At 18.3% G+C, this 20,587-nt stretch overlaps 4 protein-coding genes across 4 annotated transcripts; 2 read left to right on the top strand and 2 right to left on the bottom strand.

Annotated features, from left to right (window-relative positions):
* Nucleotides 1-5,446: 5,446 nt before the first annotated feature.
* SRAE_X000017700 (Deoxycytidylate deaminase) lies at nucleotides 5,447-5,956 on the top strand (the record flags this gene model as incomplete). The annotated part of the gene is made up of 1 exon (XM_024644490.1): nucleotides 5,447-5,956. The coding sequence occupies one exon, from the start codon at nucleotides 5,447-5,449 to the stop codon at nucleotides 5,954-5,956; it is 510 nt and encodes a 169-aa protein (XP_024510043.1).
* A 4,224-nt stretch (nucleotides 5,957-10,180) lies between these two features.
* SRAE_X000017600 (Endoplasmic reticulum metallopeptidase 1) lies at nucleotides 10,181-12,987 on the bottom strand (the record flags this gene model as incomplete). Its single annotated transcript, XM_024644489.1, has 3 exons — nucleotides 10,181-10,912; nucleotides 10,956-12,833; nucleotides 12,886-12,987. The coding sequence occupies 3 exons, from the start codon at nucleotides 12,985-12,987 to the stop codon at nucleotides 10,181-10,183; spliced, it is 2,712 nt and encodes a 903-aa protein (XP_024510042.1).
* Nucleotides 12,988-13,820: 833 nt separating this feature from the next.
* Nucleotides 13,821-14,255, bottom strand: SRAE_X000017500 (Hypothetical protein; the record flags this gene model as incomplete). The annotated part of the gene is made up of 1 exon (XM_024644488.1): nucleotides 13,821-14,255. One exon carries the CDS (start codon nucleotides 14,253-14,255, stop codon nucleotides 13,821-13,823), a length of 435 nt encoding a protein of 144 aa, XP_024510041.1.
* Nucleotides 14,256-18,620: 4,365 nt separating this feature from the next.
* On the top strand, nucleotides 18,621-20,086 carry SRAE_X000017400 (Zona pellucida domain-containing protein; the record flags this gene model as incomplete). Its single annotated transcript, XM_024644487.1, has 5 exons — nucleotides 18,621-18,699; nucleotides 18,761-18,948; nucleotides 18,998-19,051; nucleotides 19,111-19,713; nucleotides 19,769-20,086. 5 exons carry the CDS (start codon nucleotides 18,621-18,623, stop codon nucleotides 20,084-20,086), a joined length of 1,242 nt encoding a protein of 413 aa, XP_024510040.1.
* Between the last annotated feature and the right edge of the window lie 501 nt (nucleotides 20,087-20,587).

Here is a 20,587-nt window from a genome sequence, read left to right as displayed (position 1 = left end):
TAGGATTCGTGGTTTTCACCCACGCGGCCCGGGTCCGATTCCCGGCATGGGAAGCTCTTTTGCTCCTTTTTATTGAAATTTATAATTACAAAACAATTTACTTTTATTTTTTTTCCATTCTAACAAAAATAACAATACATTGACTCCAATAATTAAGTAATTTTTATCATTCTTTACTTTACAATATAAATTTTCAATACAAGAAGTTGAATAAATGAATAAGAATGTTATATAATTAATTATCACAATGCTGATATTAATCACAGTTTAAAAAATTAGAAAATAAGTCAAAAAAATATGCAGTAGAAAACTTTTTTTAAGAAATAATAAATAGAGGAATAAGATTGTGACATTGAAAAGAAAAATATTTTTATAATCAGATTTACTTTAATAAATTTTTTTAGTTTAAAAAAAACTGTTAATTTTTATCTTATAGAAATCGTTTACAACTTAAAATACATCTTATTATAAAAGAAGAAATAGAAAAAGTAATAATATTATATTTTCAATCGTAAAAGATCGAGTAGAAAAAATTTTTTTCACCATTTATAGCCTTGATGCCAGAGTGGTTAATGGGACAGACTTGAAATCTGTTGGGCTCTGCCCGCGTAGGTTCGAATCCTGCTCAAGGCGTAAATCACTTTTTATCTTTTTTAGTTATAAATGCTGTTATCACTTTCTATGATTTTTAATTACTTTTAAAGAGCTATAAGAAGTAAAATTATAAATTTTATATACACATCGATGATCTTTATTAAGTTTATTCTTTTCAAATCATGAAATAGCACAATTAACACTTCATTATTTTCTTGAGAAATTTAAACTAGGCTGATTTCATATATACTATTTTGTTATTCTGATCTTTATAAAGTTTTTAGATGTATTAAAATGTGATAATAACATCCTAATTATAAAGAAGATAATTACTTGTTTAAAAACAAAATGAAGATTATAAAAACAACATAATTAAATTATTAAATACTTCTCTGTAAGTTATTTAATCTTTTTTTTCTTTAAACATTCTAAAAATTAGATATAAATATTCTTCTATTGATATAAATAATATAAATATATAGTACATTTAATGAAATATATTTTTATACACAATTATCATTTTTAATTTTTAATGATGTTCAAATTAAGTTGATTTTTTAAAATCAAATATTTTTTATTGTACTTTTACATTATAAACTTGTAACCTTTGTATTTTTTTTTCTATTATGAAATTTTTAATATAAATAATTTAAAATTATGTATAGGTTTTGATAAAATATGTTTTTTTTTTATTACATAAAATTGTTGTAATTTTTCAATAAGTTAAATATTAATTTGATTGTAAAAAAATGATTGTTAACAAAAAAAATTACTAAATATATAAAAAGAAATAAAATTTTATTTATTTTTTATCATTTTTCTAAAAGTACTATGAAAATAAAAGTTAAACAGTTTAAAATATATAAATATGAAAAGTTACAAATATTTCTATGAAAAAAAATTTTTTGGTAAGAAATGTTTTGCTGTTTGAGGTTGTTTTTAAAAAAATATTATGTTTGTAAATATAAGTATGATCTTTTTTATTTTCAAGATTGTACATTAACAGTTAAATCTAAAAATTATGAATTTAAATATAAATACTTTTATTCAGATGGTAAAAAAGGATTAAAGACGTTGGATTTATAGATATTTTTGATATTACATTACTTCAATGTGAGAATTTTGAAGTTATGTTTTTTGATACAATAAAAAACACAACTTTACTTGACTGAAATTTAAAAAGTAAAGTTGAATTAAAAATATATTTTCTATTAAATTCATTAAAAAGTAGATATAAATTAGATAAAACAAATAATCACCATGATTTTTTAATATATATTATTAATTCTTTATCAAAGTATGATGCTCATAAAGCATTAAACAAAGCAAGAAATTATTTATTAAATAAATTTAACAGCTTTAAAATGATATATTTAAATATTCAAAGTAATGATAGTCTTTCAAATATTTATAGATTATTTTTAAATAAACAAAATAATAATGTTACTGATCAATTTGAAATAAAGAAAGAATAATTAATAATTGTTTTTCAAATTTAACATGTAAATGAATATTTATAAAAAAAATACACATTCATTTTATTAATATAGAAGTATGGGATATGTAACATTTATAACAGATTTTTTAAAAAATGGTTGAATATTTTATTTTTCAAATTACCAGGGATTAAAAAAAATCTAGCTCACCATTTTCTTGAACTATTTTAAAACTTTTTTAAAATTCAAATTGTTAAAAATTTTAAAAACATCGTCAGATACGTAGATTTCATATAATGGATTAATTGGAGAAAATTCTAATATGTTTTAAGTACAATATTTAATTTATTATGCTATGACAAACAATTCCATTAAAAGATATTTTTTATTGTGATAGTCCTTTTAAGAATAGTTTTTGATTACCAATTTGTATATTTAAACAATTTGTTTTTATTCTTTTTACATGATAATGTTTTTGTAAAAAATAACTATTTCAAACCATCTATTGTTTTATTTGAATATAAGATCTTATATCAATTTATATCTATACTTTATAAAAATAAAAAAAAATTTTAATGACCATATATCATTTTAGATATTCTACATTATTGGCTATTATAACAGAAGCAAACAAAAATAACAATAATAATTTATATTATTATAACATTTTAAATGCCTTTCAGTTTAATGTAAAAGGATCAAGGTTTTTTGAAACTCTTTATTTTTATAATAAACGTTTTGTTAATGATATATATACTCCACACAATAATTGTTTTTGTAAAAATTTTTTTTAAAGTTACCTGAATTATATAGAAAAGAGTAATATAAATTAAGAAAAATTTTATATCAGTATTATATGAAAAAGAAAAATTTTTAATAATAATACCATTGAAGAAATAATTTTAAATAAAAGGTACTTTAGAGTAAAAATAGTGTTGTCACAGAAAATGATAAAAATGAAGCTATAGTAAACATATAATCTCAACCAGTAAACGTTCAGTTTATTAAATTAAGTTAATTTTATGTTTAAAGAACATAAAAAATATTTATTTTAAAAAATTAAATAAATATTAATAAAGAAAAGAAAATCTATTAACTATATAAATTTAATCTACATTATTACAGTTAAATTTTCAATATCTATTTAGTTAATTTAAAAAAAAAAATTATATTTTTTATAAAATAACTTTTTATCATTTAAGACTTTTTATTTACAGAATTTAACACCAATTAATAGAAAAAAGTTTAAAATTTTCAAGATAAACATTAAACTATCATTTTTAATATTTTAATATTTATATAAATTTAACATTCAGTTAAAGATATATAACATGTATGTTGACTTGATGTCAACGACTATTTAAAATAAACTACAAATAAATAGAATTTACTAACCTCCAAAGTTGAAATTTTCTTTTTACTATTATAAAATTATATATTTTGCAATACTCGTCACAAATGATATTTAACCCAACAACAAGTTATTGAAGATATATTATACTGATATAACATTATGATATTCTATTGGTACAAAGTTTTTACGTATGGTTATATAACATATATATTTAGTAGTATATTAACTATATCATAATGATAAAAATTTCTTAAAGAATATAAAATTAAAAAAAATAAATTAATTTTGTAAATTTTTTTATTCAACATATTAATTTATAAAGTATTTTAAGATAATTACAATTATTTTGAAATCACAGAAAAAATAAACAAACAGACAATTTATGTTAATCAAGAAAATACTATTAAACTACAAATTATTTAAAAAATATAATATAGTTAAAGTAATTTATTCAAAAAGTGTTAAAATTTTGTTTAATCATACTATAAAGCTTAACCTAAAATAGTTTAATCTAATACATTTTGATCTTTTTTATATATTCAAAAATTAACCTTATATAAACAATATATAACTGTGTCTTGTATATCTTAAGACATATTGCTTTATTTTAAACTTTATAGAGTTGATAGAACTAAAATATTAATTTAATTTTTTTTTCTTTAATGTAATTAATAAAAAATAATACAGATTTAATAACACTACAGAATTAAAATTATTAATAATTTTTTTATATTAAAATTGTTATACAATATCTTTTTTCTTTATAATTAATTCATCTTATTAATAATATCATAATACATTATTGTATTATATATTAACTAAAACAGAAAAAAATTATGTATTACTGGATAACATTAATATAAATATAATTTTATATATGTTTAAATTTTTTTAAAACAATAAAATTGAATATCATTGTTTAAAAACATTTTACAATAAAAAACCTTATCAGAATAAATATTTCTACAACAATTAATTTTAAAATTATTAATGCAGTCATATTTGTAAATAGTCAAAATTTTATGAAGCATAAAATAGATATAACTTATTAAGAAGGTTAAATTTAATGGTTTTATAAATTTTTACTATAATTAAGATGATATTTGAATGCATAGTTTATGTTTTGACTTTCTTATTTTTTGTTAAATGAATCAAATATTTTGTCTATGAAAAAATTACTACATAGTTATATTATTTGAAGTGTTTGTTTATAGATTGATATTAAATGTTAAACATTAAAACTATTTTCTTAATCAAAATGCGACTATTTTGTTTCTGTCATTTTATCTGATCCATAATATTTTGATGTCCAATTAGTATAATCTACAATGAAAAATTATCCATAAAAAAAAACCTTATTATTTCCATCTAATCTTTTGTTACGCCTATCTTAGATGAATATATAAATCATTATACTACCTCAAATGTTATTTGTGTTTAATGTACGTTATTAATGTTTCACCATATTTTATTCTGCTTTACCTTTTAATATATAAAAAAAATAGTTTAATTATTACTTTTTTTTAAACATTAATATTTTATATATATGATTATAAAAATATAATTTTAATGATTATAAAGTTCTTAAATTAGTAGGTTAGAAAATAATAAAGCAATTATTGAAAATGTTGTAATTGCTTGATCATATAAATGTTTTTGTTTAAGATGTATTAATTGCTTGATTTTATTTTATAGTCATGTTGTTACATTTTAATTACAGATAATCTTATTAAAAAAAATAAAACATATCATTTAAGCATTAATTAAAAAAATTTAGGTTATAATAAATGATATAGTTACATCTTCAAGAAAAATAAAGTATAAATTTATATTTATTATCATATAAATAATCTGCTTCTATAGAAAAGTATTTTTGTCTTTTTGAAATGCGTTGTAAATATCAGAAAAAATAACTTTAGTCTTTATTTAAGTATTTTTACATTTGTAAATAATCATTTAGCATTATTTATAGTAAAACTATTTTTGTATATGTATTATACAGATAAGTTTTATTAAATCTTAAAATTATTGTAGATAAAATCATTAAGATTTTGATAACAAAATGTCTGCAAATTTCTTATCATGGGAAGAATATTTTATCGCAACAGCATTCATAGCTGCTAAACGTAGTAAAGATCCAGTAACTCAAGTTGGAGCTGTTATTGTTGGAAAGGATAATAAAATTGTCGGAATAGGTTATAATGGAATGCCAAGAGGATGTAATGATGACAAAATGCCATGGGGAAAGCATGATGAAAATCCTTTAAATAATAAAGAAATGTATGTTGTACATGCTGAAATGAATGCTATCGCAAACAAAAATTGTGAATCATTAGAAGGTTTCACATTATATTGTACATTATTTCCTTGCAATAATTGTGCGCAAATGATAATACAACATGGTATTAAAGAAGTAGTCTACTTTGAAGATAGACCTCATAAGGATTCAATGATAGCTTCAAGAAAAATGCTTACCATGTGCAATGTTAAACTTCGTCAATGGAAAAGAAGTGATAAACAATTATCACTAGATTTTTCAACTGGAAAATGTTTGTTAGAAGAAGACGATTAATTGTTGAACAATTAGTGTTAAACAGATAAAATAAACTTAAAAAAAATCTTATTTATTCTTTTATTTCAATTTTCAAAAACCATAATAAACTATTTCTAATAGCGTTATAGTTTAAATTTAATGCTTTATCAAAAGTTTATAATTTTATTTTAACACATTTCTAAATTACTGTAGTTTTTATTAAAATGAAATGTTTAAAAAATTATAATAATTGAAACAATAGTCATTAAAGTACTTAAAAAGTTTAAAAGTTGCATGAATTAATGTTTCAACACTAAGTATGAAAAAAAATAACAAATAAAAAATTAGTTTATTTTCAATTGTTTTTAATTTAAAATTTAAAAAAATAAAAATTGACAAAAAGTTTATTTAGATAATCTAAAAAATAAATATTATAGTTAATAATTATTTTTATATTTTTTATCTGTTAATGTAGCATCTAATAGGAATAACTTTAAAATAATTTTTTTAACTTTATTTTTAAATATGTTGGAAAAAGAATGTTTGATCAAATTTCTAATAAAAATGATTTTAAGTGATATGTATAAATTTTATCATTTCATTAAAATAAATGCTAGTAAATTATTACCGGTCAACAACATATAATTTTAGTATGTACTATATTCATGTCAAAAAATTTCATTTAAAAATTATCTAAATATTTTTTTATAAAGATAAATAAATAAAAATGTTTTAAATATTTTAATTTTTATTATCGTTTTTAATGAAATTATCACTTTCAAACAATAATTTGCACTTTTAAAAACACAAATTGCTAAAAATAGCTATTAGTAGTTGTGTAGAGTTGCTAAAATAGATATAAAATTAATAAAAAATAAAACTTTAATTGGTAAAGTAAACATCAAGTTAATTAATAAATAAATATTGTCTTTTTTTTTAATTAATTGTGATACAAAAAAAATTTTCATTTCAATAAATTATTCATTTATAATTTAGGCAAATTGTCACATAACTAATGCTGTATAATATTTTTTTCAAATTTACTTTTCAATAGTTTCCTTTTTACTTATTATATATTGACAATTTAATATTAGAACAAATTAAAATATAATATAATTTTTAATGTTTAAAAACAATTAATCTTTTTTTGATTTTTCACAAGACACATATTTTCAAAAATTTTTTTTAATTGTATAATATAATAATTTTGAAATAAAATTAATTATTGTTATAATAAAATTATAAAAAGTAGAAATGATAAAAGTGACATAAAAGACTATAATAAGTAAATGGAATATTTTTACAGGATCAAAATACAAAACTAATTCATGTTTTCAGTTAATCAGATATAAATTCTATTTGAAATAACTACATTAATAAATATTTTATTTTAAACCTTCATATTTATTTAATGAAAATGTTCTATTAATTAAAGTAAACATAACATTAAAAATTTCATCTTTTGGCAAATTAAAAATATCATTTATTTTATCAGGAAACTTTATTCTTAAGCTTGTTCATTTTGTTATTTATTATAATTTATTAAAGATTACTTAAATTTATTTAATCATTGATGGTAGAAAATAAAAAAAATTCATTTTATTTTAATTAAAATTAAAACAAAGATATTAATATGAAATTCATTTCATTATTTTATAATTATTTTTCATTAAAAAAGAGTCTAATTAATCAACCTTTTTTTCACAATTTATTACATTATAAAAGAAAAATTAAATTTGATGTCACTTTTATAATCCATAATCAAGTGTAATTAAACCTGACAATTTATTAATAAAAATTTTTGTTTTAAAACATAATAAATTTGAAATATTTTTTTACTAAAGATAGCCATATCTTTAAAAATATTTTTTATACTTTTTTTACAATGATAAAATAAATTTAAAATATATCATTCATATTTTATTTTCAGTATTTTCTTCTTTTATTTATGAATCATTCAATGATGCATTGTGAGAATTTTATGTATCAGATAGTAATGATTTAATATAAAGTATTGTTTTATGAATATTTTAAAGTTAAAAAAAAACAAAAAAAAAAACAATATATTGTAATCAATCATTTGATTTTAAAAAAATATTAATAATAATGATATAAAAATTTTTAATTAATTATTTAATATTTTGTTTAATTAGAAAAATTTAATTTACAATTATTATCACTATTATATTAAAGCTATATCAAGTCTAAGGATTATACTTAAAATTGTTTTTTCTTTTACATAAATTATTTAAAAAAATTATGTATAACTTAAGTAATATTAAAACCAATTTGAACTTAATTTTAATAATTATATTATAAACAGAGAGAAAAGTTATACATTTATATACATTTTAAATAGTTTTTTTCATACTTGAAATTATCTTTGATTATGACTGACCAAAAATTAAATTGAACTTACTTAACAACTAGAATAAAAAAAAATATTTTAATGGAATATCAAATGATTAGACAAATAACTTTTTACATCAAATATTATTTTATAAGCTTTGAATAATTGTAAACTTTTTTGATTGATAAATTGATACTTTTATTAAAAACTAAAATTATACATTATTAATTTATAATTACTTTTATTGTAAAGTTTATAAGTGATTTTTTATTTTTAATGTTGGAAATATTATATAAAAATTGTTTAAAAAATTAAATATTAATGATAAATAATAGAAAAGTTATACATAAAGGAATTTGAAAATATTTCTTTTTATAAAACAATATTTTTTGTTGAAAAAATATTAAAGTAAAAATTTTATGATAATGTTTATATAAAATAAGATATATTTTTATATTCTTTTTTTAATTTTTGTAACAAAACTTTTTTTCTATATATAAATTATATGTGAGCACGATACTTATCTAAATGCATAAGCTTTAAGAAAGTATATTTTTCTAGAAAACAAACATTTTTCTATTTTATTTTAACTTCATGAATGTTATTGTTGTAATAAAATTTATTTATGCTTTTTGATATTAGCTATTAATATAAGATATATTTTTATATTTAAAATGCATATATTTATGATGAATCAATTTTACCTATAAATTTTTACCAGTGAAGTGTAAAAATATTTCCAACCCATTTTTGAAATTTTAGTAAATAAAACATATTGATTTTCTTTGGTAGGCGGAATTTGGGTGATAATATAAATTTGAATTTTTCATATCAACCACGTATTCTATTTTATAATAGTTTAATATTTTAGTTTACTAAACAATCATGACAATAGTTAATTAAAACAATCTTATATATAAATATTTCTTTAAAATATTCTATTCAAATGTTATGATATTTTACTAACTAAAATATTAATTATGATACCGTTTGTCGCAATTTAATAGCTTGCAAAAATGTGTCGAAAATATAAGTCCCGAATTTACTGTTACAAATATTTTTTTTCACAATTATGGTTGTTGCAAAAATGAATTACTAATATATTCACTTTTATAAGAGCAAAAATAAACTTTTTAATAAAATAATTATTCTATAAATGGAGTGTGTTGGAAATACTTTATAAAGAAAGTTTTAAATATTTTATTTCTTAAGCAAAATATCAAAATAATTAAAACTTTTTTTTTTTGCAATTTTATAGTCGCAAATAAATTTTTTTATAATACTTTTATATATATTTTTTATTGAAATTTATAAAAACTTTTATTATATATTAATTTTTTTTATTTCATAGGAGTAATTATAATTTTTAAATTTAAATTAAAAATTACATTAATAATAATTTTAAAATCTTTTTATTAATGCGAATAATTTGATTTGATTTAAAATTATCTTTCTAAAAGTTTAAAGTTTGAATTTTAAACAACTTTTTGAACATACTTTTAATTTCTATTTCTTTTTAATGAAATAATATCATAATTTCCATAAATATAAACAATTAATTATTGACAATTTAACCATTATAATTATGATAAATCATAATATATTTAATTCAATTTTAAAAGATACTTAGTATAATAAATGTATAAATAATATATCATTAATGTTATATCTAAAGGTATGATACATTTTAAAAGATGTTAAAATATCCGTTATTAGTATATAAAAAGTTAATAATAAAAGTAAACAATAAATTAAATAAAGAGAAAACTTTGCAATATAACTAAAACTACAATATATTTTAATAAAAAAAATTTTTTTTTTATTATTAAATTTTACACTGTATCATAATAACTTTTCTTTAATATAAATTAAACAAATTTTATTATTTTAAAATTAATTACCAATATTTTTTTTTAATATATATGTGAAATAGTTTCAACAGCACCACCAAGAAGAGTCATAGCCCAACGATACCATCCAATAGCCAAATTAGCTTGTTTTCTTCTAGTACTTATTATATTTCTAAGTTGCAATAATGTTTCAGTATTTTGATATTTTCCATGTGCATAATGAGTAGCAGCAGTTACCTCAAGAACAGGTTCATTAATGTACTTATTTATATTATCACTATTATTTTCTAATACAATCCAAAATATTCTTTCATCTTCCCGTTCAAAACCATATGTTAGAAATACAAAATAAGTTTTGCGAATACCAAAAATTTCAAAGTCAATATTTGTAAAACTCCATTTAAATAATTTAAATTTATTTAATGGTGTTAAATGTAGTGAAAGTTTATCAACACCTCCATGAAGTCCTAATGTAATATTTATATATTCTTTCCCGTCAATATTTATTATTTTTTTATCTAATTTTTTTAAAACCATAGGATGTGAAAATGTTGGTTTAGTTGGTACTGGAATATATCTTGATTTATGTGGTGGAAATAGTTCATGTATTGCTGTATAATATGGAAGTTGACAATATTCATCTTCTGTATGATCACAATTAGGAGGAGTATCTGATGTCAAAAATGTATGTTCTGGAAAATCTTCAACACCTCTATAGTCAAATGATTGTAAAAATAAACCATAATCAGAAAAATTTAATTCACCATCATATCCATATACTTTTCTTTCAGCATGCTAAAAAAAATTAAAATTCTATAAATATAATTTTTTTACTTACTAAAGCTATTATTCTTCTTAATCTTGGTTGATCTTCTGAAAATTTATATGGTTCACCTATACGTGTTGTTGAGATTATAAAAAATAATAAAATATAACATGCAAAACCATATTTTATTGCTTTTCTAGCATTTTTTGTTGTATAAATAAATGGACCAGCATATAAAGTAATTGTATATGATACAGCAACTGAAATTCCCATAATTAAAAATTCAGGATTAAAAACATTTCCAAGTCTTCCAGCAACAGGTATAAAAAAATCAAAAATAAGCATACATCCATAACAGACGAAGATGATTAATGGTATACAACATATTCCAGTAACTATAAGTACAGAATTTCTATTCATCTTATTAAGTAAATTATATCTTTCAAGAATATTTAATAAATTTGTTCTTAATGATGGAAATAAAATATGAATCATTATATAATAACAACTAGCTAAACGTGATTGATTACAAATAATAAGAATTATTGAGAACATTATAAGTGCACCATCATATTGTAAAACTTCATTTTTAATAGGTATATTTTTAGATTTACTTCCAAGATATATATTAATAGTAAATCCAACTAAAATCATTGGAAATACATATGTTGGAAATACAAGTTCAGGTGTTGCATACCATATCATATGTAAACCAAAAATTGAAATTAAAAGTATTGTTAAAAGACCACAAATTATAAGTCCAATTAATATTAATATATTTTTTAAAATAGCTTTAGGTATATCCATTAAAGTATATTTGTATGTTTTAAAATTACTGATTGTATTTGCAATTACTAAAATAAGTGAAAGATAGTTAATATAATAACCAATAGATTTTGAGTAATAGATAACAAATAATCCAAGAAAATCATAAAAAACATATGTTGTTTCATCATATATATATTCTTTTGATTGCATTTGAGGTGCTTTTAATACAGCTTTTATTGTTGCTAAAATATTATCACCACTTCTTTGAAGTGATCCATTTTCAACATATTTAGGTAAATCAAATTCTGTATGATATAACCATCCATTTTTATTATATGCAATATCTAATCCTGAAATACTACCAAAATCACGGAAAATTCTAAAATCTGTATCTGAAGGAATTATTCCAGATTGAAAAACATCCTGTGCTAGTACTGTACAATGTGGATATGGTGCATTGTCAAGGTAAGCTTTCAATAACCATGAATCACCAGGTCCTGCCTGAAAAAGTAATTCACGACCACCAGCTCCAGCTCCTTCTAAATTAATAAAAGCACGAACATCATTTCTCCATTTATGTTTTGTTATAAAACCATGAGATGCTTGAAGAAAATTTTCTTCTGCACCATTAAATAAAAAAATTACATCACTATCAAGTGATTTATCAGAATTTCCTAATACATTTAAAATATCTATCATTATAGCACATGATATAGCATCATCTGTTGAACCATATGCATCAGGTATGGTATCATAATGACAATTAAGTAGAAGTGCCTTTTTTTTACTATTTTTTGGACCAATTCGAGCAATAATATTGGTTACCTTATGATAACATAATGTAAACGATGACAAGAATTTTAAGTCAAAACATCCAGATGGTCTTTGAATATCAATATCCATACTATTTACATTTTTATCATTTACTATTTTTTGTATATCAGTTAATTTATTATTAATAAGATTAAATGCATCAATTTCACAGGCATCAGAACCACTTGGTCTAGGACCAAATGATACAATTTTATTTAAAATTAATCTAGCACGTTCCTCAGAAAAATTATTAATATCATCAGATTTACGTATTGGAGGCATTAATCTATCAAAATAAACAACTGTAATATAACAAAACACAATAATAATGATTGTCAAAAACCATATTGAATAATCAATGTATGTTTCCTAAGTTTTTTTTAAATTGATTTAAAAAAAAAATTTAAAATATAAAACTTACTTTTTCTTTCTTTATTTTTTCGTTATAATCTTTATTTAATTTATTATTAATTGACAATCCTTTTCCATAAATTAGTCTTCTTCTAATATCAATGTCAGACATTTTGGATGATAATATATATATATGTATATATATATATTTTTTTTTTTTATTTTAAATATGTTATATTATTCTATAAAATATATAATTTTTATAAAAAACATTTAAAAAAAGTAAACCAAAAATCAAAAAAAAAAAAAAAATATTTAATAATAATATTAAAAATATATAAAAATAAGTTTAAAAAAAAATAATATGAAATAATTTTATATTTAAAATACTTAAAACATTTCTATGAATAATGTTTATTATGCTTTTTTCTTGTATATGTTTTAATTTATATACACGACCTACCAACAAATATAGATTTCTTTGTATCATGATGTGACAAATTATAACCTTATATTAAGGTATTATAAAAAAAAATATATATTCTATTAGATTTATCATATCTTTTTTTTTAATTATAAAAAATTATATATTTATCATTATAATAAAATTTGTTTTATTAAGAATACAATATTATATTTGATATAATAATTTTTAATGGTCAAAATTTTTTTTTCTTATTAAAATAAAAATGTTTGTTATCAAGTAACCTAAAAATAATAAAAAGGTTAAAGCTAAAACTTTGTAAATAACAAAAGTTTGTTTACATGATTTTAAATTTTTTATCTAATCGTAGCTAGATTATTATACTGATAATATGGTAAATTATATCATAAGAATAATACAAAAGCAATTATAATTAGAATGAATAATAATAGTCAATTCAATGAATAATACAAAATACAAAATCAAACATTTTAAAATACAATTGAGGAAAATAGTACAATGATAAAAAAAACAAAAAATAAATATTATTCAAATTTAATTTTTTTTTAATATTAAATAAATTAAAATTCATGACTCTCTTCAGTACAAGAGTTTCCACACCATATACATTTATCATACTCATCATAATACTTATCCCATGCTTCTTCTTCTAATTTTTTTCTTTTATCCTCATTACCATTACAACTATATACTTTTATTGCAACCATTATATCATTGTCTACAGAATATTCAAAAAGTACTTTTTCACCAGGATATAAAGATAATATGGTTAAATAATTTTTATCATAAAAAAATGTTTCGGGATTAATATAATATTCTTTTCCGTCTATTAAACTTATAATCCATCCACATTCATTAATAATATCAAATTCTTTAACATATCCATATCTTACTAATTTTGATTTTTTAAATATATTATTTGATAATATCTTTTCATCAATATTTAAATGAAGTTTTGATAATGTATTATAATTAGAATTATTATACCTAGACATTATCATAAATACTAATAATAATATAAAAAAATATTATAGATAATAAAAAAAAATTATTTAATAATAAGATAAATATATTAATTTATATATATATATATATTAATATATATATTTAAACATATGAATAATTAATATTCTAAACTATATTTGTAAACAATATTTTTTATTTCAAAATTACGAGTTATATAAATGAAATGAGAAATACCTTACATGAGTCATGAGAAAACCGATGATTTAATTTTTTTTTTATGTATCAATATTAATTTAAAATAGTGGAATTATCTTAAATAACAAAATAAATATATATTATAAATTAGTCATCAATGTATTTTTCATTATATTTTTTCAAGAACTAGTAAATAAAATGATCTAGAATAAGTTAACTAAAGAGGTTTAATAATTGTATAGATATTTGAGTATAAATTATCCTTTTATCAAAGTGACTAATTCAGACTGTCTAGTAAATATTAATCATTTTTAAATATCTTCAAGTACAAATTTTGTTAAATTTTATCTATATACTACTATAATGATAACCTTATAAATAAAATAAAAAGAGTAAGTACAATTAAACATTATAATACAAAAGAAAATTAAGTTATATAAATAATTAAAAGAATTTTAAAATCTTAATAGAAAACTGTTTACAGATAAATATATATATATATATTTTTTAACTATTATGAAAAAGAGTTTTTTTTTTCATAAATAAATACCTGGCGAATAATAGTTTTTTTTTTATTAAAGGAAGTCATTATTTCATATTTACATAAACAATTTAATGTAATAAAATATTCTTTACTACCATTGTTCATTTTTATCATATGTTTAAACATTTAAACATAATTTTTTTTTCAAAAATAGTATAAAGATGTTTTGAATTTAATCTTATAAATAATAAATGTTATCATTGAAAAGATTTAATCAAATAAAAATATTAAATTTATTTTTGATACCCAATATTTAATAAAATACATTTAGTTTAATAAATTTAAGAATAAAGAATAGTTAAGAAGTATTGCTTCAAAATAAAAATTGATTATATTAGCAATATAATTTATATTATTATGATTTTACTCATAAAAAATAATTTATAAATAGTATTTTTATAAGTTAGGTTTTAAACAATTTGTTAAAATATTATGCAAGGATAATTAGTTTATCAATTATATTTTTCTCTGCTTAAAGATATATAATTTTTAAAATTGATAATGCGATATTTATATAATTTACAAATTTTAATCTTAATTTTTTTATAAAATAAAATATTTTATCAATTGTCATTTATTAATACATATCTCTAAAAATAAACATAACAATAAAATTTTTCATAATTTTAATCAGACCATATAGTTGTTAAAGAAAAATAAAACTATTTAAAACAAAAAATTATCAATTATCTATTGTTAGAATGAAAATGATAACCAATTAACGAAAGTCATTAATAAAGTTATGTTGTTTTGTTTGCAAAATGACACATATTTTTTTAAAAAAATTTAAAGTTATAATGACAAAAATAATATAAGCAAAAAGAAATAAAAATAATAATATATTTTATTAAAAATATTATAGGACAGAAAATTATTTGATAAGAAATATTTTTCATTACTGATGCTAATAAAGTTTTAAAATTATTAAAAAAAGAATATTTTTAAATCTTTTTAAAAATTAAAATTGTTAATAATAAACAAAAAAAAGAACATTTTTATTGTAATAAATTTCTTTTTTCAGACAATTTAAACTGTTAAAAATGTGAGATTTTTAAAATCGTGTACATGATAAACAAAATTGTATGTTTAATAGATAAAATATATTTTTAAATTGTATATATTTACAATCTTTATGTCCTTTGAAGTGTATTAAAAAAAAAAACTTTAGGTTTTATAAATCTTCTTTCTAGATATTAATAAAAAAAATAATAATTAAATTTTCTTCAAAAAACTAAATTTTTAACAACTTTTAAAATTACATAAATATACGAAATAAATATTTAATAAAGAATAAAACATATATTAAAAAAAATTGTAAAATAATAATGTTTAATTTGTATCAAAGATTATGTTAAAATACTTCAACTAACAATAAAAACAATTAAAGTTTATAAATCAAAAAAATTACATTCTTTTTAAAATTATAACTATTATATTTTTTTTTTCATTTAACACATGAACTTTTTTATTTAATAAAACATGAATAATTTAAAATAAATTTTAGTATATAAAAGAAATCTTGAAAAATTAGTCCAACATTTTACAAAGAATATTGAAAAAAAAGTGGAAAAAAAAATATGGTCATTATATGTATAATAATTAACATGTTAATTATACATTTTCATTTATTAAAACATTAATTTAAAGAAAAAAAAAAGTTTTATTGAACGGTATTTTGTTATACAAATTTTGTGGTCAATGAAAAGAACCATATAATAGGTATTATATATATCATAATTGTAATAAAACTACAAAAGTTCTTTCTAAAAGTCAAGGTCAATAAAATTATAGTAATATTAGTAGCAAAAAAAAATATTTAAAATTGGCATGAAATAAAATGTTTCAGTTGTTTAAAGGTTAACAAAAATTACAAATTATTTTTTGTTTTTCTAATTAAAAAAAAATGTCATTAACTATAAAGGTTAATATTAATTATATGAAGAACAATTTTATGTGTACAATATATACTATGAAACAATTTTATAAATTTTGGTATAGCCATCTGCAAAAAGGTTAACCTTATTTGAATTTATTTTTTTTTATCGGAACAGTTATAGATAATTCATCATGAAAAAAAAAATATATTTTTAGACTTTTCTAATTTGATTGAAATGTCATTTATTATTATTTTTAATCAATTTTAAATCATTTTATATTAAAATATATATATATATTTTTTTTTTGTTAAAAAATTAATCATATAAAATTGAAATATTTTTATGATATTATGGTAATCTTTAAAGTGGTCTAATCTATTATAATGATATCTTTTATTAAAAAAGAAATTAAATTTATACTATCATTAATTTATAATTTACCTTGATTCTCCATCAAATAAAAAGAAAATTTTAAAAAGACATTTTAATTTTATATGCATATTTATTTCTTTATATCCTTTTTTAACTTAATATTAAATATGTATATATTTTAATAGACTCACGATTATTATTTTTATCTATTTATGCATGTTACAATATTTATCAATATAATTGTATAAAGTAGTAACTAAAAATTATTTAATGAATTTTATTTCAGGATTTTACAATAAAATCTAGTATTATCTTAAGATATTCAAAAACCAACCATTTCTATATATATATTTTATTATTATTATTTAATACAATATTTTTATAAGGTAATTCTTCTTTTCAGATAAGACATATTTTTTATTAATTCTAGTTTAACAGTCGGTATAATTAATTTGAAGATAAGTATAATATTATAAATTATTGTTAAAAATTATAGTAAATCATCTTCACAACTTCTTTTTTACTTTTTTTTTTGTTATATCTTTCTTTATCATATGTTATAAAGATGATTCCGCTCAATGATTTTGGATAATGCTTAGTATAAGAAATGTTATAAAAAAATATATGGCATAGAATGTAGCCTTGACAAAAGTTACCTTAAATAGATGATTTAGTACTTAACGAAGCGTCGTTATCCTCGACCTTTCTTCAAATTTACATCTTTATGTTAACATATTTTTTAAATATAAATAATTATCCAAATTGAAACATTCTTATTTTAACAGTAATTTTTCTATTTTATTTTATAAATACTAATAATTTTATATTAATAAAAGATATATTTTATTTTTTTATATCTTAATTTACCTAATATAAAAAAACTATTGTTATATAATAAAAATTTATAAACTTTTTTTACTTAAAAAAAAAATTATATTGCAAAAATACCTTATTTATATATATATACATAAATTTGAATAAATCTAATTTTTTTTTCTTTATCCTTCATTTGAATCTTTTTACAAATGATAAAATTATTCAATGATCCTTCAAAGATATTGGATGATCAATTGTCTAGTATATGGTATTTACTTAATAAAAATAATTAGTAATAATAATATAATTCAATGTATCATATATATATTGTAATTTTAATTATTTCAATGGTAAATAATTTATAAAATCATTACTACCAACAGTAGAAACATATGACAAATTTTTTTATTAGTTTTCATTTATATAAAAATGTTGATAAAAATCATATTTATTGATAAAAAAAATAAAAAGAACTATAAATAATATTATTCATAAATTAAACTACTAGTTTATATTAAACAATATTTTGCTTCTTAACCTTTTTTTTTTTATTAAATTTATAAATAAAATTTAACTTTTAGATATTCAATATGAATTATATTTTTGTATTATTGCCGTTATTTTTTATATCAATAACATCATTAGATACAATTGAAAATGGAATTGAAGGTATAGTATAGAAATATAAAATCTTAAATGAAAATAAAAAAAAAAAATTTCTTTTTTTCAGGTTCACCTATTGTTCATTGTAGTAGTGATAGTTTTCTAATTGAATTCAAAACACAAAAAGAATTTGAAGGGCATGTTTATGTTAAAGGCCATTATCAAGATAAAAATTGCAAAACAAATGCAACGCTAATGAAAAATACAAATTTAACAGTTAGTTTTGATAAGTGTAATGTTAGAAGACAACGTTCGGTAATACCTATACCAGTTTAATTTTATATAACTTTTTTTTTTGTTTTAGGTAAATCCTAAAGGTATTTTAATATCTGCAACAACAATAATTTCATTTCATCCTGTATGTTTTATATAGTTATATATTTTTTTAAATTAAATATATATTGTTATTTTTTATAGATGTTTGTTACAAAGACAGACAGAGCATTTAATGTACAATGTTTTTATACTGAAAGTGATCAAAATGTTTCAACAAAATTTGACGTTAATATGGCAAATGATCAACAAAAAAAAATACTTGTTCTGGTTGGAGGTGATGATAATCAATTGAATAAGACAAATATTTTAAAAAGTGAAAACAAATTTTTAGGTGATGATAATCAAGAGGTATCTATTGAAGATTTAACTACTGAACTTATAACAAAAAATATGCCATTACCGGTATGTGAATATAAAGTCTTGGAGAATGACGCAAATGGTGAATCAATTAAATTTACCTCAGTTGGACAAAAAGTGTATCATGAATGGTCATGTAAATCAGATACCATTAATATATATTGTGCCACAATTCATAGTTGTACCGTTAAAGATGACTCAGGTAAAGAGGTTCTTTTACTTGATGAAAATGGTTGTGCAATTGATAAATATTTACTTAATAATCTTGAATATAAAAATGATTTAACAGGTGGGCAGTTATCTCATGTATTTAAATTTGCAGATCAACCATCTGTATTTTTTCAATGTCAAATACGTTTAACTCTTAAAGAAAATAATACATGTATTGTAAGCATATCATTTAAAAATGTATTTTTATAATATTTTTTTTTTATTATTTTAGAGAACAAGTGATAACTGTTCAAATCCAGCTAGAGGAAAAAGATCAATGGATAATAAGATACATAATTATGAAGTAAATATCGGAAGTAATATTGATGTTATATCACAATCAATGACTGTATTAGATATTGATAATGTGCCAAAAGATGATCTAAAAAGAGAAATAAGCAAATATACAGGTCAATATAATCATAAAAATGATTTTTGTATTTCAATGTCATTTGCAATTACAATTCTTTCTTTGTTAGCTACATTATTTGTAGTTATAATAATATTTACGACGACAATTTACAGAAGACAAAAAGTATCAAAATATTAATTCTTGAATTATAAAAATTTTTTAATAATTTTTTTTTTGGATACTAAACCATCAAATTTCATATAACATTTTATCTATTTTAATTTTTTTTTTTTAATTTTATCATTGAACTTATTATTTTTTTTTTCCTTATTGAAATTGCAAAAAAAAGTACATAGATAATAAAATTTATTATTTGTTTATATAAATTGTACGAAAAATATTATTTAGATAGATGATAAAATATTTTACAATTTGAAAGGAAGTATTTATTATTAAGCTGCGACGTAATATTTTACTACTATTATATCATTTTATAAAATGAAAAAGATATATATACAATAAAAGAAGAAATTTTTGTTATATGTTATTATATAATTAATTATAAATGTAATATTTGAAAAAAATAAACTAAATTTCTATAAAAAAATATGTCATGTTCTACGAATTTTATTTTATTTATAATTAACAGAAGTATATAGTTTTAAAATATTTTCATTTTTAATAAATAAAATTACATAT

The sequence above is a fragment of the Strongyloides ratti genome (assembly GCF_001040885.1).
Source record: "Strongyloides ratti genome assembly S_ratti_ED321, chromosome : X".
Classification (NCBI taxonomy): domain Eukaryota; kingdom Metazoa; phylum Nematoda; class Chromadorea; order Rhabditida; family Strongyloididae; genus Strongyloides; species Strongyloides ratti.
Note: the sequence above shows the minus strand (reverse complement) of the source record. Positions and strands in the feature narration are given on the sequence as shown.